An 18,417-nucleotide genomic window follows, 5' to 3' on the forward strand; every position below is an offset into this window, starting at 1 on the left:
GGTTATTGTAACGTAGGGAGAAGGAATTGTGTGTGGCATTGAAAAGAATGAAGATCATGTAATATGAAGATGCTGCCTTTCTCCTCTCCTTCTTCCCACACAGTTTTGACCCCCCCCCCATGTTGCTGCAGCAGATTCTAAGAACTTTAATCTGTGCTTCTCTGTACAGCTTTTATGAGAGAATAAAGCTGGAAAGGTACTGACAGTGACGCTTTGTTTGTTGTGTACAATGGGGCTGGCACAGTAACTTGTTAAAGTTGCCTTCATAGCAAGTAAAATTAGATTAAAAACAGAGCACCAATGATTTCTTTGAATGCACTTTTCATCTCAGGGGTATTCGAATTTCATGAATATGTATAATGTAACGCTGCAAAAGAGGGCAGCTAAAAATAAGCTTGGGCAGGAGTAAAGGTTAAAATAAATTTAACAGTACATTGTATATGTAAGAAATAATTTTCTGCAGTGCTGTGGGTTTATCTGTATCCCGCTCAAAAAAACTAATCTCTTAAGGTCTGAAGAATACAGAACATCTTGTACTGCTGACTAGGAGGGTTTTATGACTTCATTAAGGGCAGTGCTCACTTGTGTCCACAGTGCATCATTTGAAGCAATTATTGCAAATGAAACTTGGGAGTCTGAAATAGTGCAGGGATATACTTGTTATTGTACTTCAGCTGGTGCTGTGGGTCTGCAGAGGAGTGGCAGCTGTGTCCTTCCCGTTTCCATCCTCAAACAAGTGTAGAACAGGGAATATGAGAGAGGCAGAGCACAACAGACCAAGTGTCTGGAGTACTGCTTGGAGTATTCTGTGGCCACTGGTGGCCCTGTCCCTTATCAAATATCTTTCACAGTAACTGTGAATTGCTGTAAAATGAAATTCAGATGCTGCTGCTGTGCAGTGTCTTCATAAAGTGTTTGTGTCTTGAAGAGTGAGGAACAGCACGTTGCTGAAATAAGAAGTGGAGCTAGGATAAGTTTCTAGCCCAACGCAGGTGTGTATTTTAAACAGCCCCGGGGTTTCACAGTCTTGTTGAAAAACAAACACAACCAACCAGAAAAAAAAAAAAACAGCCAAACGTTTCCCCCCCCCCATTCTGCTTCAAGGAACTAATAATGGCAAAGATCAGCAGAAGATACAATCTCTTTGTTGAAGTGGCAACGGCTTTTAAATGCTCCTTTGACCTTTCCGGGTTTGTGTTTGAGATCTGAAGAGGAATGACTTTATCTGAAGGTATCTTAAGCCAGCATTGAGCCACTTTGAAATCCTGTGTACACCCTTGCTGCAGACTAAATTCTTTCTTTTTGAATCAAGTCCTTAAAAGTTCTTTTGATTTTTTTTTTTTTTAACTGGTTATTACAGTAGAAGCTCATATAAATAAAATGATATCTTTATGGTGCCTGAAAGGTCTAAATGAGAGCCAAAGGAAGCTGTGTTCTGATTGTCTTTATTCTAACCTCCCTTCCCCGAGTAAAGAGACTAACTTTTTAACAAGAAGCTTGCTGTGTAGAGGTACAGAGAAGTATTGAACCTGGATAGGCTTCTATCAGATTGATAATAAAAGACTTCACATCACTGGACCTTAGTGAAACATTAGTAGGAATTTACACCCTAAAACTGCACAACGAAGTACTGCAAGTTGGGCTTTATGGATATTAACCATAAAGATTTGGAGCCTGAAAGTTGCCTGCTGAAGTATTCTTGTCCAGGCAAGGAGAGTAAAGTGTCTCTTACCCCTGCCAGGGTGAGGTTTGGTTATCCTGCTGCACTGTCGAAATATTCCTCAAAAACTGAGAGGAATAGATAAACCATCCCAAAGCTTGGCCGTGGATGGTTTGTCAGAGACAGGACACCCCTTTTCACCTCTTCTAGGAAGTGTAGACTTGGGGTGGGTAGGTGACTGTTCCTGACTTCTGCCTCCTGCATGGCACATTCTGGGGTGGAACTGATAAAAAGTATGATCAAAGAGCTGCTTGATCAGCTTTTTTAGTAGCCTGCAAAGAGAATATTATTTACAAAGACAATCTTAACCCTTCCACTGCTCTGCAAAGAGAGTATAATCTACTTAGTATATTGTATTTAAGTTCCTCTGCATGTCCTCAGCATAAGGGCCCTTTTGTTGACTCTGGGACGAAAATCATGTTCAAATGTGATGTAAAATTTCAGTCTGAGGAAAGAAGTCCAAATTTATGAGTTTGTTTTTGTGTATTTGTGTGCTCTGTATTGTTTATGTGCACGTAAACACCTATTGCCATGATCTGTACATCCATCCATCCCTCCAGGTCGCTGCCTTGAAGTACATCCCCTCGGTTCTTCATGATGTTGAAATGGTCTTTGATGCCAAGTTGCTGAGGTGAGAAGCTTTTGAACCCTTCCCAGATGTCAGCAATGAATCCTCATGGGTCAATTTATGTTAGCAAAGATCAATTATGTCACTAGTCAAGAGAGTGGTACAACTCTGGGCACACATTTTTAACAGTGAGTTATCACCTGACTTAAATAATGCCAGAATTCATTATGGTGCCCCAATACTTACACAATAAGTCGGTGAATAAAACAAGCAAGTGGAGCAATCTATTTTTTATTTTTCTCTTCTCCCCCTACTCCCTACAACTAACTCTATTCCAAAAAAACAGATCTGACTTTAGCAGTTTGAAAAAGGATCTTTATTTGTCAGACCAAGATAAATTACCTTCACCACGCACAAAAATGGAAAGTAATAAAGTAAAGGGAAAGTAGTAAACATTTGTAATCATGGCCAAAATCTATTTCATCCTGGTCTTGTTTCTCTTGGAAGTTTTCTTTGCAACCGGATATCGGTCCCTTGTCAATATTTGTGATATACAAGTAAACATAAGTATTAAAAAGTGATAAATGTTTAGAAATACACAGCCTTTTGCTCTGTCTCTCTGTCTTTGTTTACACATGATGAATTTGAATTCCTCTGTGTGATATTTGTGGCACTTTTCCTTTGCATGCAGCCAGCTCCTGTATGAATTTTACACTTGCATTCCACCGGTGAAGCTCCAGAAGCAGAAGGTGCAGTCCATGAAGGAAATAGTCCGCAGCAACCTCTTTAAAAAACGAGGTAAAAATAAAATACCTTCAAGGCTTCAAATAAATAGGTGTGAAAATGATGGGTGGCTTGTGTTTTGTGCAGTTCACCTGTTGAAATGGAGCGAAATGAATGCGGAGGGAGTGGGAATGGCAGGAGTGTGAGCTCTGGAGGGGATCCATCCCTTCCCATGGGATGGCTGTTGAGCACAGTGTGGTTTCCAGCCTGGAGCAAGGGGCAGGTGGGGCTCACAGGAACTCTGAGTGTGGTTTTCCTGTGATGTAGTGCTTAGGTGGGTGAGTTGAACATCCTTTGAACACGTTTGAATTTCTATAATGAAATAGGGAAATGAAGTGAGACTGTGTGAACGCAGCTGTTATATAAAGCCCAGGAAGAGGACAAAAAAATCTCTTGTGCTGGGGTATATTCAGCTGCAATGCAGCACTTCCAGTCACTGGGATTATGATATTTCTTAACCTTTATCAGAACTTAGTGTCTTTCTCCACTCTCAGGGGCTTTAATGGTACTGAAATGTCTTTATTAGCCTTGTGCTTAGTTTTCCTTCATATTGTCACAGAAAGGGAATTTTTGCTGAAGGAATTCTGTAGAGAAGCCAGGGTTTCCATGGTTGACTCCATCTCCAGTGTCAAGTGTTCTGTGTCCTCTCTCATGGACCAGCTGACCTGTTTCTCCCTCAGCATCTCCTGGCTGTGCAGAAACCTTCAGAACCTGAAAGGCACAGAACAATCAGATGAATGTTGGTGTCTGTTCTGCCAGAGATGAATGTTGGTGTCTGTCCTGTCAGAGTTTCAGTTTCTGACAAGTCACAGATAACATTCCAGGAACTTGACTGTACAAGAGTGGGTAGCAAATAGTCCTGACTATTAGTAGATTGAGAGGGGATTGCTTTGCTCATCTCATTGTGCTGCCAGGAGAGTGATGCAGTTCTAACTGGCCAGGACAGATAAAAACTGCACTTTATTTTTAGGCCTGTGTTGCACTCTACTGAGACTGAAATCTGTATTTTAAACTTTAACTACAATTAGCTGTATCTGCTGTGTTTTGAGACCAGTATAGATTTCTTGGAATAAAAATATCGAGAAAGTAATGTAATTGGTTTAATTATTTAGATTCAATTGTTATTATTTTGAGCTGTGTTTATGTTAATAGTTTCATGGTCATCAGCTGTGATTTTTTTAAACTATATGTAAGACTCACAGTTGTTTCAATTGGTGAAACTTAAGTAGCTATAGCTGAGCTATCTCCAGACATTGATCCAAGCTATTAAAAGCAGATCCAACTAATTAATTTGCAAACACTCCTAATTCTATATTCACAGTTTTCTCTGGTAGTTGGCTGTATTTCAGTTTTACAAGCAGATTCTGATATATCACTGCATTACCAGTTGCTTTTACTGCTGCTGCTTCTAAGATCAGAAGTGCCAGTCATAATTTTATCTCTGGTGCTTGTGGTAGCATTTAGACCAGAAGGAGAAATATTCTCTCACAAAACTGAAAAACTCCTGGGTTAAAATAATGCACTCTCTTGAACTCTTGAGCTTACAGAATTCAGTCAGTCACCCTGACTGTTGGTAATACTGAGAAATTAAGTGTAAGCTATAAACCTTTTTTTTTTTTTTTTTTTTTTTGGTTCAGTAATTTTTCTTGTAAGAAACTTGGAAACTTGTCTCACTGCAGTACAATTGTTACTGGTTCATGGATCAGGAGGGCTGGTCAGGATAGCAGATCCCATGCTTGTATAATGAGGAATAAAGCCCTAGTGAAGATTCAGAAGGAAAATAGTTGAGCTTGCAAGAACTTGTGTGCTCCACAGTTCCGTTCACTTGTATCTTCCTCCTTTTTTCCCTATCCCTGTATGGTCCAGAAGACAAAGGAGTGGGGGTTTGGATTCCCAAAAAGCTTCCATTATAGTCTGCCTGGTGTGGTGCTTGTTTCATGTGTTTAACAAGCCTTTCCTTTAGCTGTGGTCTGTTACTGCAAACTACTCTGTAAAGCTTTTATTGCCTGCAGATAAATAATAATAATAGATTGCTGGCTGCTTGTAAATGCAGCTTGTCTGAAGTCTTGAAATATATAGCTGCTGTCTCGTGGAAAATGCCTGCCTCAGAATACATTGTGAATTCTAAAAAGGGTACATGGGTTTTGTTTCTGCATTTTTTTTAGGGAATAATGAATAAGAAATTTTGCTAAGAGGAGTTTTGAATTCTGGGGACCTTTTATAAAACCAATAAATGGTGGGTTTTGCATACTGCTGACCAGATAATTAATACATTTTAATTTTCCCCAGACAGGTAGTTAGTGGGTTCATTTAAGTCTTGAATTTGTAGATTAAAAAATTGTATTGTCCAAATCCTCTCTGCTATTTTTTGCTCACATCAGACACTTGACAGCAAACCCAAGCAGCTGAGAGCATGAAGGCAGCATTTCCTACCCAACCCATGTGCCAGCCCAGCTGCTTCCCTCTGTATCCTGGATATCTGAGTAGTCACTGATCCAAACTAGCACTAATAATGGACAGTTAAAGTGTATCCATTTGATAATATGGAGAGATCAACAGCTTGGTCATATGCTCGTGATGATTCCATATACAAGATCTACCCTAAAATGTTTTTAAATGTAATACTTGATATATAATTGTATAATAGTACTTAGATGTTCTTTTTGGAGGAGCCTGGGGAAATGGATTTTTTTTTTTCAATGTATTAGTTTAAAACAAGAGAAGTCCTCTGAAGCAGTTGTCCAAAACAGAGAAATCAAGTCCAAGCCATTTTAAAATAAAGCTAAAACTTGCCCAGTTTGTTTTAGCTTTGTTGTGACGTATTGTTTTAACCATATCACGGCTGATGTCATGGTACTGCTAACCAGAGAGTATTCTTGCTAACTAGAAAATATTCAGGTAAAGATTTCATCCTTCAGTATTTTGATGAAGTGACAGAATAAAACAGCTCCTTTTTGGCATCTTAGGGTTTAGAATTTCTGTTATTCACAGTTTAAAATGCTTGAAGCTGACAATTTCCTTTTTCACCATCTTCAGTGTAACCAAGACAGGGTAAAAGAGATTCTTGCAAATATATTTTTCTTTTTCCGAGACCATCCCATGAAGTTGTGGTACCTCTAACACAGCTGAAAATGTTACTATTGCCTTCGTGGTGTTACCCAAATATCTGTTGGGCCATTTAATAATGGAGTTTCTCTTTTTGGTAAGGAGTTTTATGCCTTTCCTTTCAGCCAACCTGCACCTACATTGCCAATGGCAGAAAATCATCCTTGTAATAATTGCAGGGTGGGTTTTATCTAACTAATATTGTTTGATTATCTGCATTCGTGTTTTGTTTTCAGCCCTTGGGTTGTAATTCCCTGAAAGGAAAAGTCCACAACATTTTGAAGTGCAGGCACTGGAGAATGTGAAAAGACTCAATTAAGTATCTTTAATATTACAGTGGTATGAAAATGTCCCTGTCCTGTGCTATTGTAATACTGTGCACAGTAAACAGCAAGCAATTTTTTTTTTTATGTTGCTGTGGTTTAAAATAGAAAATTCCAAAGATGCTTTTTTTTTTTGCTCTGCATTTAATACAATTGATTTTAAAATTGAGTAAAGAACCAACTGTGTGTAGGGTGTAGATGGGACCTGATTCATTACTGCACTCAATGAGCTGGAAGGTGAGTTACAGGAGTGAAAGCACATGTAGTCTATCATAGAACAGGATCCAGAGTGATAATTAAGGTGAGATTTCCAACAGTATCATTAGCTAAAGTTCACATTTATCTGGAACAGGTAGTATTTTTTTCTGCCATGAATATGGAATATATTTAACTACATTGCTAATTACAGTCAAGTCTATTAATTTGTGCCTGTTTCAGATTATCCATTTTTCCTCTAGATTTTAGTATTTAGTGTATTTCAATGTAGTTCATTACAGTTCCACTTCAATTAATTCACACCCATTCCCAGTGGTATTGTCTTTATAATTCCATTGGATTCCACACACTGGCATTTCTGTTCTTTGGCCCATTGACATTCACAGACTCGTGAAAACACGCAAAGGTCTTTTAAAAAAATCATTTTAAAAAAAAAAAAGCCAGTGAAATTTGTCTTTTTTAAATAAGTTACACACGAACCTGAAGCTGGAAACCTTGAGGGCAAACTGAATTTATTGGTGTGCATTCCCAGGCATTCCCGGGTTTTCACTGCAGGCTCGTGGCATGGAGTGATTTCCTCAGACGGGCTCCAGGGTCCTGCTGCTGTGATTGATCTCCAAAGGCCCCACAGCACTCTGAGAAGCCTTTAAATTACATTGCCAGGTCTTTTGTTGAGGCATTGATTTCTTGTTCCTGCTCTGTAACTGTACCACAGTTCAGAGAGGTTCTGGTAGTTCAGGTGTTTGAGTGGCTGAGTGGAGGATGATGAATGTTTTGCTGCTTGGGCGCTTTCCCCGTAACATTTAGGAACGTTCTAACAGGATGTGTGAGCACATGAAGAGATTTTTGTGCTGGTTTGTCTCAAGACTGTCACGTCCTTTTTGATCAGAGGACAAGAAATCTTAATTTTTGACACTTTCCCTTTAAATCACTCGATATTTTTTTATTTTAAAATCCCAGAGGGCAAGAAACAGTTTTCTTGTCCTACAAGCACCCCTAATGGGATCTGAGAGTCTCATTTGTTATGTAAGAAACTGCCTCCTGTCATGAATCTTTCCCTTTGTATAGTGGGATCTAATGGATTATTCTCTCCCTCTTCTGAAAAAGTTTGTTAGAATTGCTTAATTTCTATGTAAAATATTTGAGGCATCACTGCTGTTGGGTTTGTTTGTTTGTTTTTATGAAGCCTATTGCCAAAATTCCCTCACCTCTCTCCGTTTTTGAGAGATCAACAAATTAAGACATAGCTATTTACAAATCACATGGAGTTTTTATTGTACTTAGTGTTGCTGATTTTATAGCATTTGGAGGTAAATGCTCATTCTAAGCTGGCCACGGAATATTCACTGACATTATGCTGAAATTTGTAAACGAGTTAGCCTTTGGAGAATTGGTTTTTATGGGTGTGAAATGAATATAAAATGCTCTGACACACAACAAATATGCGTATTATTGATACTGCTGCTTTTGACTTGGGAGTTCCCTGGTGGTCCCCTCCTGCTGAGGGGTTTGTGCTGTAGCAGAGCACTGAGAGAGCTGCTCAGAGAACATTAAGTGGGTCACACAGATGGTCCCGGGCAGGGCTGGAAGAGAGTTCCCATGCCTTGGCTGAAGATGCAGGTCCTGTCTCGGTGTGGCTGTGGCACAGCCATGGCATGTTCAGCATATGCCAACCACTTGCTGACTCTGGGAGAACAGCAGCAGCAGACATATGTCAGCACCAGGGGTTAAATTGCCACATGCCACAAGAAATGCTGAGGCTACAGGGTTTTATTTTCATCGCTGTGCTGTTGTTTAAACAAGATAGGTGCTTGCACACACCACAATGAGACTGATTCCCCTGCAGTCATGTACATTACTGAGTGCTACCTGTGAGATACTTTAATTTCACTACCTAAAAATTACTGGGAGTTTGTGTTTGTGATAAACAAAGTCTTGAGTTTTTATAAGTTTTTGAATAATAGTTTATTATATGGAAAAAGCAAGCAGCTGGCTGGGTGACAGAAATGGGGACCAGTTTCCCAAATCTGCACGCCTACTACAAGGGACATTTAGTATTTCTCTTAGCTACTTCATGCATATTAATTATATCATATACCTATACATTCTACAGGTTTTTGCTAAGTATTTAATATATGGGGTTTGTTACAGCTAAAGCTAAAAGGGTTATCTCCACAACTGGTCATAATTCATGAATTCTTGGATGAACAGGCACCTAAAGATTTAAAGTTCTACTATATTTTATTCTTAGGATAGTAAGGAGGTTTTGGGCCTCTTGACCTTGTAAGGGTCTGTTTTATTTCTTTATGGGGGTGTAGTTAAGTTTTACAATCCGTTTGTTTTATTTTGATGTAATCACCCATTTCACGAATCACAATTATTTATTTATCACATGTTGCTGACTTAGTGTTGTTCTTACCTTCAGGACTGTTAAGAAAAAAGTTAAAAAAAAAAAATCTAAGGAGCCGTAATTTCTGGTTAAACATCTTTCAGTTTAATTATTCTGGACAGAATTGAATTATAGATATTGATTTTAACTATTATAATCTTAGAGTTTATTACTATAAGTTCTTAAGCCAAAGTTTTTTTTGTGTCAGGGGTTTTTTTCTGTGATTTTTCTTTCTCCACTGTTTTGAACACAACTTCTCAACACTGTAGAGTGTTTGAGCATAGGAGATTTTAATGCATGTTATTGTTAATGACTTCCCTGTTTTTAGCTCCCGGGAAAAAATTGAAATTACCCACTGTTCATAAATTCTTTTAAATTCCTTTAAAATAGTTCTCTATAAAAACACATTTTTTTCCTCTGGATTCAGTCTTGATTTTTGTATTTAGCTTTTTTATTTGTTGGCTTTTTTCCCCAAGGTTATGTTATCTTTAAACCATCACTTCAAATCCTGTATTCATTTTTTGCCAGTTTTATTCCTGCAATATTTTGATATGGATAGGGTTGGCATAAGCACATCTCTGGGTATTTATCTGCATACATTTGTGATGAACATATGTAGATTAAAGCCATTACTTTTATTTATGGAGGAGGAAGTGACATGCTCGTATTGCTACTGGTAACTTTTTGTTAAACTTGACCCATTAGGGCATTTTTTTAGTTACATTTCTAAGAAATCTTGTGGTATGGAGGGAAATCGAAATCAAAGCAGGGGAAGTAGTTTTAACAACAAACTTCTAAAAGTACGTGTAAAACTCGGCTTACAAATACTTCAAGTAGAAAAGAGAGAACAAAGACATATTACAGCAGTTGATAGGACACATATTGTGTGTGAATTAACTGAAATGTGGAAGCTTGCAAGTTGGAATTCATCAATATTCATAGAAACGTGGAATAGCCTGGCTTGGAAGGGACCTTAAAGATCTGAGTGTGCCAGGGAGGATGTGCTGACAAGCCTGTGTTCCAGGCTGGCAGCTGCAAGGACTGCGAGCTGCAAAAGGCACTGAATGCTGAAAAGGCTGTTCTGGCTCCAGCAGTGGCAGTGTTGGAAGTTCTGGCTGCCTTGGAATCCCTGGCAGCACTCAGCTCCCACGAGGAGCGGAGAAACTTGGAGATAAACCCACCTGGCAGCCTCAAGGTGCTCCCAAGGCTGTGCCTGGTTGCAGGGAGGTGCTGTGAGTGTTCATGCTGGACCTGTGTCCTGCCTCAGCTGCTGAGCCATGAACAGCCAGCAAGGGGTCTGTGCTTCTCCTTCCTGTATGTTAAAAGTAACTTCCAGGAGGCCAAAAAGATCTGCATCTGACAGTGCTGTCTGACTCTGCAGGTGACCTGGGGTACCTTCCCTTTCTGAGGCTCTGATCTAAACTGTGGAATTGGAATTTAGATTTAGCAACGCATTAAAAATATTTTAAATTCATCAATTTTGGGCTCCCAGCAAACAGATAAATGGCAAGTAATGAAGAGGGAAGATCTGTGATAGAAAGATCACTGCAGTTGTGAACAGATGTCCTTTGTGAAGAACCTCAGTGCTTTAATTGAGCACTGACTACCATCAGAAGTCTCTCCTCATTGAAAGAATGTTGTTCACTGGCTTTATTCTAAGGCTTTGTTCTAAATCTGTGCTCAGATGACACCTATGTCCTTATTAAACTGGCATGCCAGTTTTTAAGTGGGCATGAAGCCATCCTAACAGATGGATATGACTACAGGCAAGCCAGGGAATCAAGAGCAGTGTTTCCTAAGGGAGACAAAAGTGGTGTTAAATCTTTATTACCATTTTGGCTGCACACACAAAGCAGTCAGGAATGAAGCCCGTCTGTGATTTTTGCTGAAGGAGACCCAAATGTCTTTTTAATGACATTATTGCATTAATGACTTAAGAGTGTGATTCTCACTTACCTGGTACATAAGAAATCATTAGATATCTCCTGAAGGAGAATCAGGTGAATAGAGGGGTTAAAAAACCCCAACCAAACCCAAAATAAAAAAAAACATATAAATGCTAAATCTTAGAGAATGAATCTACCTGTCCTTATTGAGGAGGGTGCTGCCAGGGAATTTATCCCAGAACTGTGTTGGAATTTGGGGTTGATAAATATGTATAATACTATCTCTTATGACAGACCTTGATGAAGGAAATGCAAGGTGCTCAAACTGTATGCTGATGTTTTAGGTGCTCAAATAAAGTTTGGATCATCTAGAAATAAAAAAGCCAGTCAGAACAGGGTTTTTTTTTCATGCTTTTGAACATTAAGGAAGAATAAATGTTGTTGGCAATGTTCTCCCATCATTTATCAAGCAGTAAAGGAAGCAGCTAATAGTTAAATATGCATCTGACCCCCTCCATGTCTCTCCCTCATCTGGCTTGAGCTTTCCTGGGGCGTGGGAGGAGATGTGGAGATGAGAATTGCTTAATCATAGACTTAATGAATTGTTTAGGTTGGAAAAGACCCTTAAGATTGAGTCCAGCTGTAAACCTAACACTGCAAATTCTGCCACTCAGTGCCACATCTGCATGTCTTTTAAATGCCTCTGGGAATGGTTATTCCACCACTGCCCTGGGCAGCCTGTTCCAGTGCCTGAAAACCCCTGAGACAGCTTCTGCTTGTCTTATTGATTGCTGCTGGAGAGAAGGGAGCAACACCCACCTCCCTACAGCCTGGCAGGGAGTTGAAGTGGGTGAGAAGGTCCCCTCTGAGCCTCCTTTTCTCCAGGCTGAGCCCCCTCAGCTCCCTCAGCTGCTCCCCATCACACTTGTGCTCCAGCCCCTTTCCCAGCTCCGTTCCCTTCTCCAGCCACACTCCAGCCCCTCAGTGTCCTTTTTCTAGTGAGGGGCCCAGAACTGGTCCCAGCAGCACTGGAGGTACCTCAGCAGTGCCAGCACAGGGGGACAGTCACTGCCCTGCTCCTGCTGCCACACGGTTCCTGACCCCAGCCAGGGGCCATTTGCCTCCTTGCCCACCTGGCCCATGTCCAGCTGCTGTCACCAGCACTCCCAAGGCCTTTTTGTGCCTGGCAGTTTTCCAGACACTGCCCCAAGCCTGGAGCTCAGGACCTGGCACTTCACCTTAATGAGCCTCTTCCAGTTGGCCTCAGCCCATCAATCCAGCCTGTCCAGTCCCCTCTGGGGAGCCTTCCTGCCCTCAGGCATGTCAGCATTCCTGCCCAATTTGGTGTTGCCTGCAGACTTGCTGAGGGTGCATTCAGTGAGGAGTCCAGACCATCAAATACTGCAACATAAAATTTTACTTTGACTTCCGTGATTTTCCTGTGTTTCTCTTTTTCCAATTCAGTGTATTGCTGATGGCCAAATAAGCCCTTTGCTCGTTCTGCTTGCTTAACTCGTGCAATGACACCTTAGTATTATAATCTGGAATTTATGTACTGATTCAATAAACATTTTTTTGTCCCAGTATGATAGAAGGCTTTCATATTTTGTATAATGTGCTATTGAGATAGTTTTAGCTGAAGTTTCGAAGGTGCAAAGGCATGACTACAGATTTATGTTTGCTCTAGTCCACCTGCAGGCTCAGGCTGAGAGCAGAGCTTAATACTGGTGTGTATATGTATATATTCATACTATAAATACTGCTATAAATATATATAATATAGATACTGCTATAAATACTGGTCTTTTTCAGTTGCTTTGATTCTATATGTTCTTCAGAACCTCTTGGAATTATTGCATCCTCACATGGGATGGCTTTAACTGGTAGGGATCTTATAAAACCTAGTTAATTTTTGTGTTCTCTTTTTGAGGTGTCCTAGAAGTACATTACAAAATTAAGTAATTCTCCTGTGTTAACTAACAAGCTGAGTTTATCTAGCAGCCAGTCATAGGATACAGTCATATAACCTTGTTTTTAACCAAACAATTTAACGTTAAAAAAAGCAAAATTTTTTACTAAAATATGTTGACCTTTATCATATTAATATCAATGGCAGGTTAACAAGCTAAGGCTAGTTAAACAACCTCTGAATTTCCATGTAGCTTGATACTTCAACATTGTTCACATCTGAAAATGCACTGTAAATAATTGACCAGCTGCATATGTTAAGTCCTTTTAATAGATTCTGTATGTATCCAATATGGATCAAATTTTAATTTGTATTGCCACGTACAGCTGGGAGTACTGAAGCTTGCAGAGCAATTAGCTCTTAAAACTGGAGGAAATCAATTGTACCTTCTGCCTCAGCTGTTCTCTCAGCACAGTGGGAAAATTTGGTCTGTGCAAGAAGCCCAGCTTTCCTCATGTTTAAGAAGTGTGGAATGGCTTTATACAGAAGACAAATTATATCAAGGACTTAATTCTTTCACCAAGATGTGTGTTTGGGGGGGTTAATAAGTTATAGACAACAACAAGCATTTGGTATTTTGTATTTTGGTAGCAAGTTTTAAGTGGCCTCTGAACCCTGGTATGGAGAAGTTTTAAATTCAGTGAAGTTTTCTCCCACTCCTCTTTAAGGTGTGTCCAGCACAACTTGTAACTCATGATCTCTTCTCTGCTTCCTGATTATTGATCAAATGAGTATCACTGGCATGTGAAGTCAGGTGGACTTTAGTGAGTAATATACCGAGAATACCTACCTTGAAAACCTCATTTTTTATTTTCCATGTGAGTATAAGTTTAAAATGGACTGTAGCTAAAATACAGGATTTCTCTTGATCAATGACTTTGCTCAGTCTACTCTCTTCCTTTGCCTTTGAAATAAAGCTCGTTAAGTAGAGGGTTTTATTATCCAATTGCTTCCTGTAACTTTAAAAGCTATCCAAAGGGAATTTTTATATTTGCTAGCTGTCAGAGAGTTCAAAGGGACATCTTAACAGCTTGAAAATTGAGCTGGATATTATTTTGGAGGAGTGAGAGCAGTAAGTATGTTTATCCTGGCAGATGTGAAACTGGTTAAGTGCATATAACATTCCATCCTCTTTGTGAGAGGTGAAGAGTGGCTGAGATGTCACATAATTTGATGTGACTTTGAACTTTGCTGTTAGCACAGCACACCCTACTGATGTTTTTTTTGAAGTGGAAATGTGTTCAAGGGCACTGTTTTTAAGAATGGTAGCCATGGGAAAAGAGTTGCCAGCTGAATTTCTGACGTGCTCTTGGTTTGGAATCTGTATTCCTACATATCACTGCAGATTAGTTAAAGGTTGAGTGTGTTGGATTCTTCATGTTGGATTTATGTGTAACTGTTACTGTGTCTGCTGCAGATTGTTGGAGTAATAGTTTTGCAGCCTTATAAAAAGTGTAGTTTATTCACAGCAGGTTTAGAGCAGAGAATTTGTGACATAAAATGTTGCCATATGTAGACATAGGTATAACTGCAGACAGGTTTGGTTAGTGCACTGAATCCACAGTGCTACAGGAAAGATGGGGGTTTAGGCTGTGATAAATCATTCCTTCAGCATATCTTGCACACAGTCAGGGAATCTGGAAAGGAACACAGAGATGGGGGTGTCAGAGAAGAGAAATCGTGTTTTTTCATACAAGTGTATTTTCATACAGGTTTAATACATGTGAAACAGTTTTTATGCCTCTCTAGTGATGCTGTGCAAGTGCTATAGATTAAGATGAAAAGAAGCAGGTTTATCCTATCTGTCTTTAGAGTAATGAGTTTGATATAATCTCTTCTGATACAGCAAACCTTGATGTTGGATCCTATGGATAAAAAAATGACAAGCCCTAAAAATGTTCTGATTTACATATAGAGCCATATATAGAGAGAGGTGTCTTTGTTCCCAGCATTCTGACAGTCACTATTCATTATCCAGAGATTCAAAATCTCACAGTCTCCTTTAAATTTCTAGCTGTGTCATGGTACTTGCTGTGAGTAGCTGGTTACTATGTTCTGCTTGTTCAACCTGGTCAGAGCAGGTTGCTCCAGTTGGGTCTTGAAAACCTCTCAAATATAGAGATTGTGCAACCTGTTAGTTCTGCAACCTGAATGTCCTTGTAAGAAAGAGGTTTTTCTTTACATCCAGCCTGAACTGCTTGTTTGGATTGTGAGCCCATCTTTTTTTTCCATCCAGCTTTAAAATGTGTTAAATGGGGGCCATCTTTCAGTAACAGACTAAGACACTTATGGTCTTTCTCATAACAACCATGAAATGGAATTTGCTTAGCACATGTTATATCCCCAATATATCTTACTGTATCTTAAGTGGTTTTGGAGTGGCTGGAATCTTGATGAATGAATCCTGAAGTGATCATACCAGGAACTGTTTCCCCCCCTGAATAACCCTTGACTGTGAAGGACAATTTCCACAGACTGCAGTGAAAATAGAATTAAAGTTTGTTTCTTGCTTTTTCAAAAGCAGGGAGGTAATTATCTAATGTACAACTTGTACTTATTTGTTGACTGAATACGCAAACCCTTTATTAAAAGAAGTGCTATCACATTTCAGCAAGTTTTTAAGGTATTGTATCTAACTTTTAACATTGTTACTGATGTTTCTTTGGTTTAGTTTTTGCTCAACGAGCTAATAGCACTGCAATTACTGCATTTACAATTAGTTGTTAGAAGTGGTTCACATGAGCAAATCAAGAAAGAATCAGAGGGGTATCTGTGGGCTGCATTAAGTGCAGGAAGTGTCTGTGTGCAGGAATAGTCACATAAAGGAACTGTAAGCTGTGTGAAATTCATTTTTATGCTGCTCTTCAAGCAGGTCTTGTGTTGATATGTGTTCTTTAGCTGCTGCTTTACAAGTGAGTTTGTAATTTAGTCATTGAATAAGATTTCTCTTGTAGCTTGGAATAATGCTGTAGAAATCATTACCAAGAGTACAGATAATTTCTGAGGCGAGGAATGATGCTGCTCCTTAGCTGTGATTAAAAGCTCCTGGTTCCCGTGGCTTGGAGCTGTTACTTGAAATAAGAATAATCTGCAAGGACAGCTTCTGTTGCTTCATCTGCAAAATTCAGACATTTATAATCTACTTTCCATTCTTTTCCTTTTTTTCTTACCCTCCTCTCTTCCTGTACCAGCACCCTTATTTTAGGGGGATCCTGAGCCCCTGTCTTGTTTTAAATCACATTGGATACCAATTTCACCACCTCTCACGCTGCACTTGTTTATCAGCTATCACTGTATGTCCAGGTAGAGGTGCTCTAAATCATTCTTTAAAAAAAAGATTTGCAGTAATTAAGAGGCTTTCTGGTTTTGTCCTATTATTTTTTCAGAAACCGTGACGTGTGGTATTGATACAAAATAGTATCCAATTGGTGATGTAATTATTTTCCCTGAGACAGACAGACAAGAATTTTTAGCACTAAGGAATTGGTTGAGGAGAAATCCATAAGCCCTTCAGCTCCCTGCCTGTGATGGGAATGCTTCTGGAGTTCTAAACAAATATTATTCTGAGGTGGAGCCTTTGAAGCCATATTTAGCTCTGTTTTATACCCAGGTTATTTTTTCATAAATATAACAAGTCTTTGAAGCATCTACTCAGCATTATTCACACTGTTGTGCTGTACTCTCTGTAATTATATAGCACTGTACAAACAAGTTAATACTTAAATCACTCAGTGACATGTATCAATGAAATTAGAACAGAAATCTGCTGTATTTTTATTCCTAGACAGACATTGCCTTCATTGAAGTTATTCCTGTAAGTGTCTCTATCTTTAAAAGTCAATGTATATGTGAGATTGGAATGTAACTTAATATTTGTCAGCTTCCTTAAATTTAAATAAGAATGAATGTATGCACAGCTTTTGCTCTCACAGGCCTGGTGGGCCTTTCATTAGAGTCTTTTCCTTGTCTGCATTCTTTTATGTGCCTTTAGAAGGCGTGTTTCAAAATGATGGACACACAACAGTTCTGTTGCTGTTTGTGACTTGTTTTCAGAAAGAATAATTAGTATTTTTCTTACATTAAAATCCTGTCACTGCTTAAGCACAGTTTATTTGCAGGTGCTTTGGGTATAAGTGAATAATTTGCCCCCAAGTGTTCAAGATAAGCTGAACAGCCTTCAGAACTTAACTGAAACAGAGTACCTTTATCAGGAAGTTGTGGGTTTGATATATGAGACATACTGTTGACTTAGGAAAATATCACTCAAATTTAGGAGTATTCCTGAGAGACAACTGGAAAATCCAAAATTGGAAGGGACTGTAGTTGTTAAAGCACATTGAGTTTCGCTGTTTGGAGGAGGGTTTGCTTGCAAGTAATATTTGATTTACGTTTGTTCTTAAGGTAATTTGCTTTCTTTCAGAATGCAGGGACATTCTGCTCCCTGTGATTACAAAGGAGCTGAAGGAATTACTGGAACAGAAGGATGATCAGCAGCTCCAGGTCCAAGAGAAGAAGCACTGTGTTGAGTTACTCAACAGCATCCTGGAGGTTCTGAGCTGTCAGGACCCTGTGAGTATTGATGGTGATGGAGATGGCCCAAGTCTGTAGTAAGCCTGAGCTGATTAGGTGGTAAATTATTGATGATGATTAATCTCATTTAAATTTTTAATACGAGTCAGTGGCAAATTGAACTTTCCTCCTATTTTTCATAAACTTAAAATTAAAGGGCAGTTGAGGTTTGAAAGGTGAAGCACTGAAATCTGAGAAACCCGATGGAGTTGAAGATGTCCCTGCTCATCACAGAGGGCAAACTATTTGATGGTTCTGTGATTATTCTAATTATTCAGAATTAACTTCAGATTTCATCGTGTTTCTTTTAGAAAAAACCCTTGTAGTTTCTGAAACAAAGGCTTTTCCCTGTATACATGTTGTAGATGTGGTTTCAACTTCCAACAATGTCTGGGTAAAACAGATTATTTTTTGCTATATTACACTTGGAGTCTGTAGTTTCTTTCTCAGGCTCCTGAAATTTTGGGACACTGCAGAAATTGTGATCTGGGTTGTTACTTTTTTCTCATTTCAGAGAATATAGAATTGATTTTTCAGTCCCTCACTTTTTAATGAGCAGCAGGTTATTCAAAGAAGTTTCTCAATAATCTGAGGAATTTATTCTGAGCAAACCTAACAATTAATTACATTAAGAAAGTTGTAATTTCTTCTGTGAATACCTGCTGATTTTTTCTCAACTATACTTTTCTGATACATGTGTTCAAAATTTGCAGACTCTGGATAAAGTCAAGTTGTCATTTTAGAAGTTTTTCACTGTGGATTCTTGGGTCATTTCCTAGTAATGAAATCATTGCAGCCGTTTTCTTACTTTCATCTGTTTGCACAGGGAAATATTTCCATGTGTATCATGAGCTATTTTCCTCATTGTTTTAGATGTAAGCACTTGAGG

At 39.0% G+C, this 18,417-nt stretch overlaps 1 protein-coding gene across 1 annotated transcript in view; it reads left to right on the forward strand.

Annotated features, from left to right (window-relative positions):
• DOCK2 (dedicator of cytokinesis 2) overlaps positions 1–18,417 on the forward strand; it is a 164,451-nt gene that overhangs the window by 41,839 nt on the left and 104,195 nt on the right. Inside the window, exons 24-26 of the mRNA XM_039385240.1 lie at positions 2,281–2,351; positions 2,980–3,086; positions 17,380–17,528. Coding sequence (XP_039241174.1) covers positions 2,281–2,351; positions 2,980–3,086; positions 17,380–17,528 — 327 coding nt within the window. The remainder of the gene's footprint in view (positions 1–2,280; positions 2,352–2,979; positions 3,087–17,379; positions 17,529–18,417) is intronic.

The sequence above is a fragment of the Pipra filicauda genome, unplaced genomic scaffold (assembly GCF_003945595.2).
Source record: "Pipra filicauda isolate LSUMZ 115617 unplaced genomic scaffold, ASM394559v2 scaffold3_size10097308_pilon, whole genome shotgun sequence".
In the NCBI taxonomy this organism is placed as follows: Eukaryota; Metazoa; Chordata; class Aves; order Passeriformes; family Pipridae; genus Pipra; species Pipra filicauda.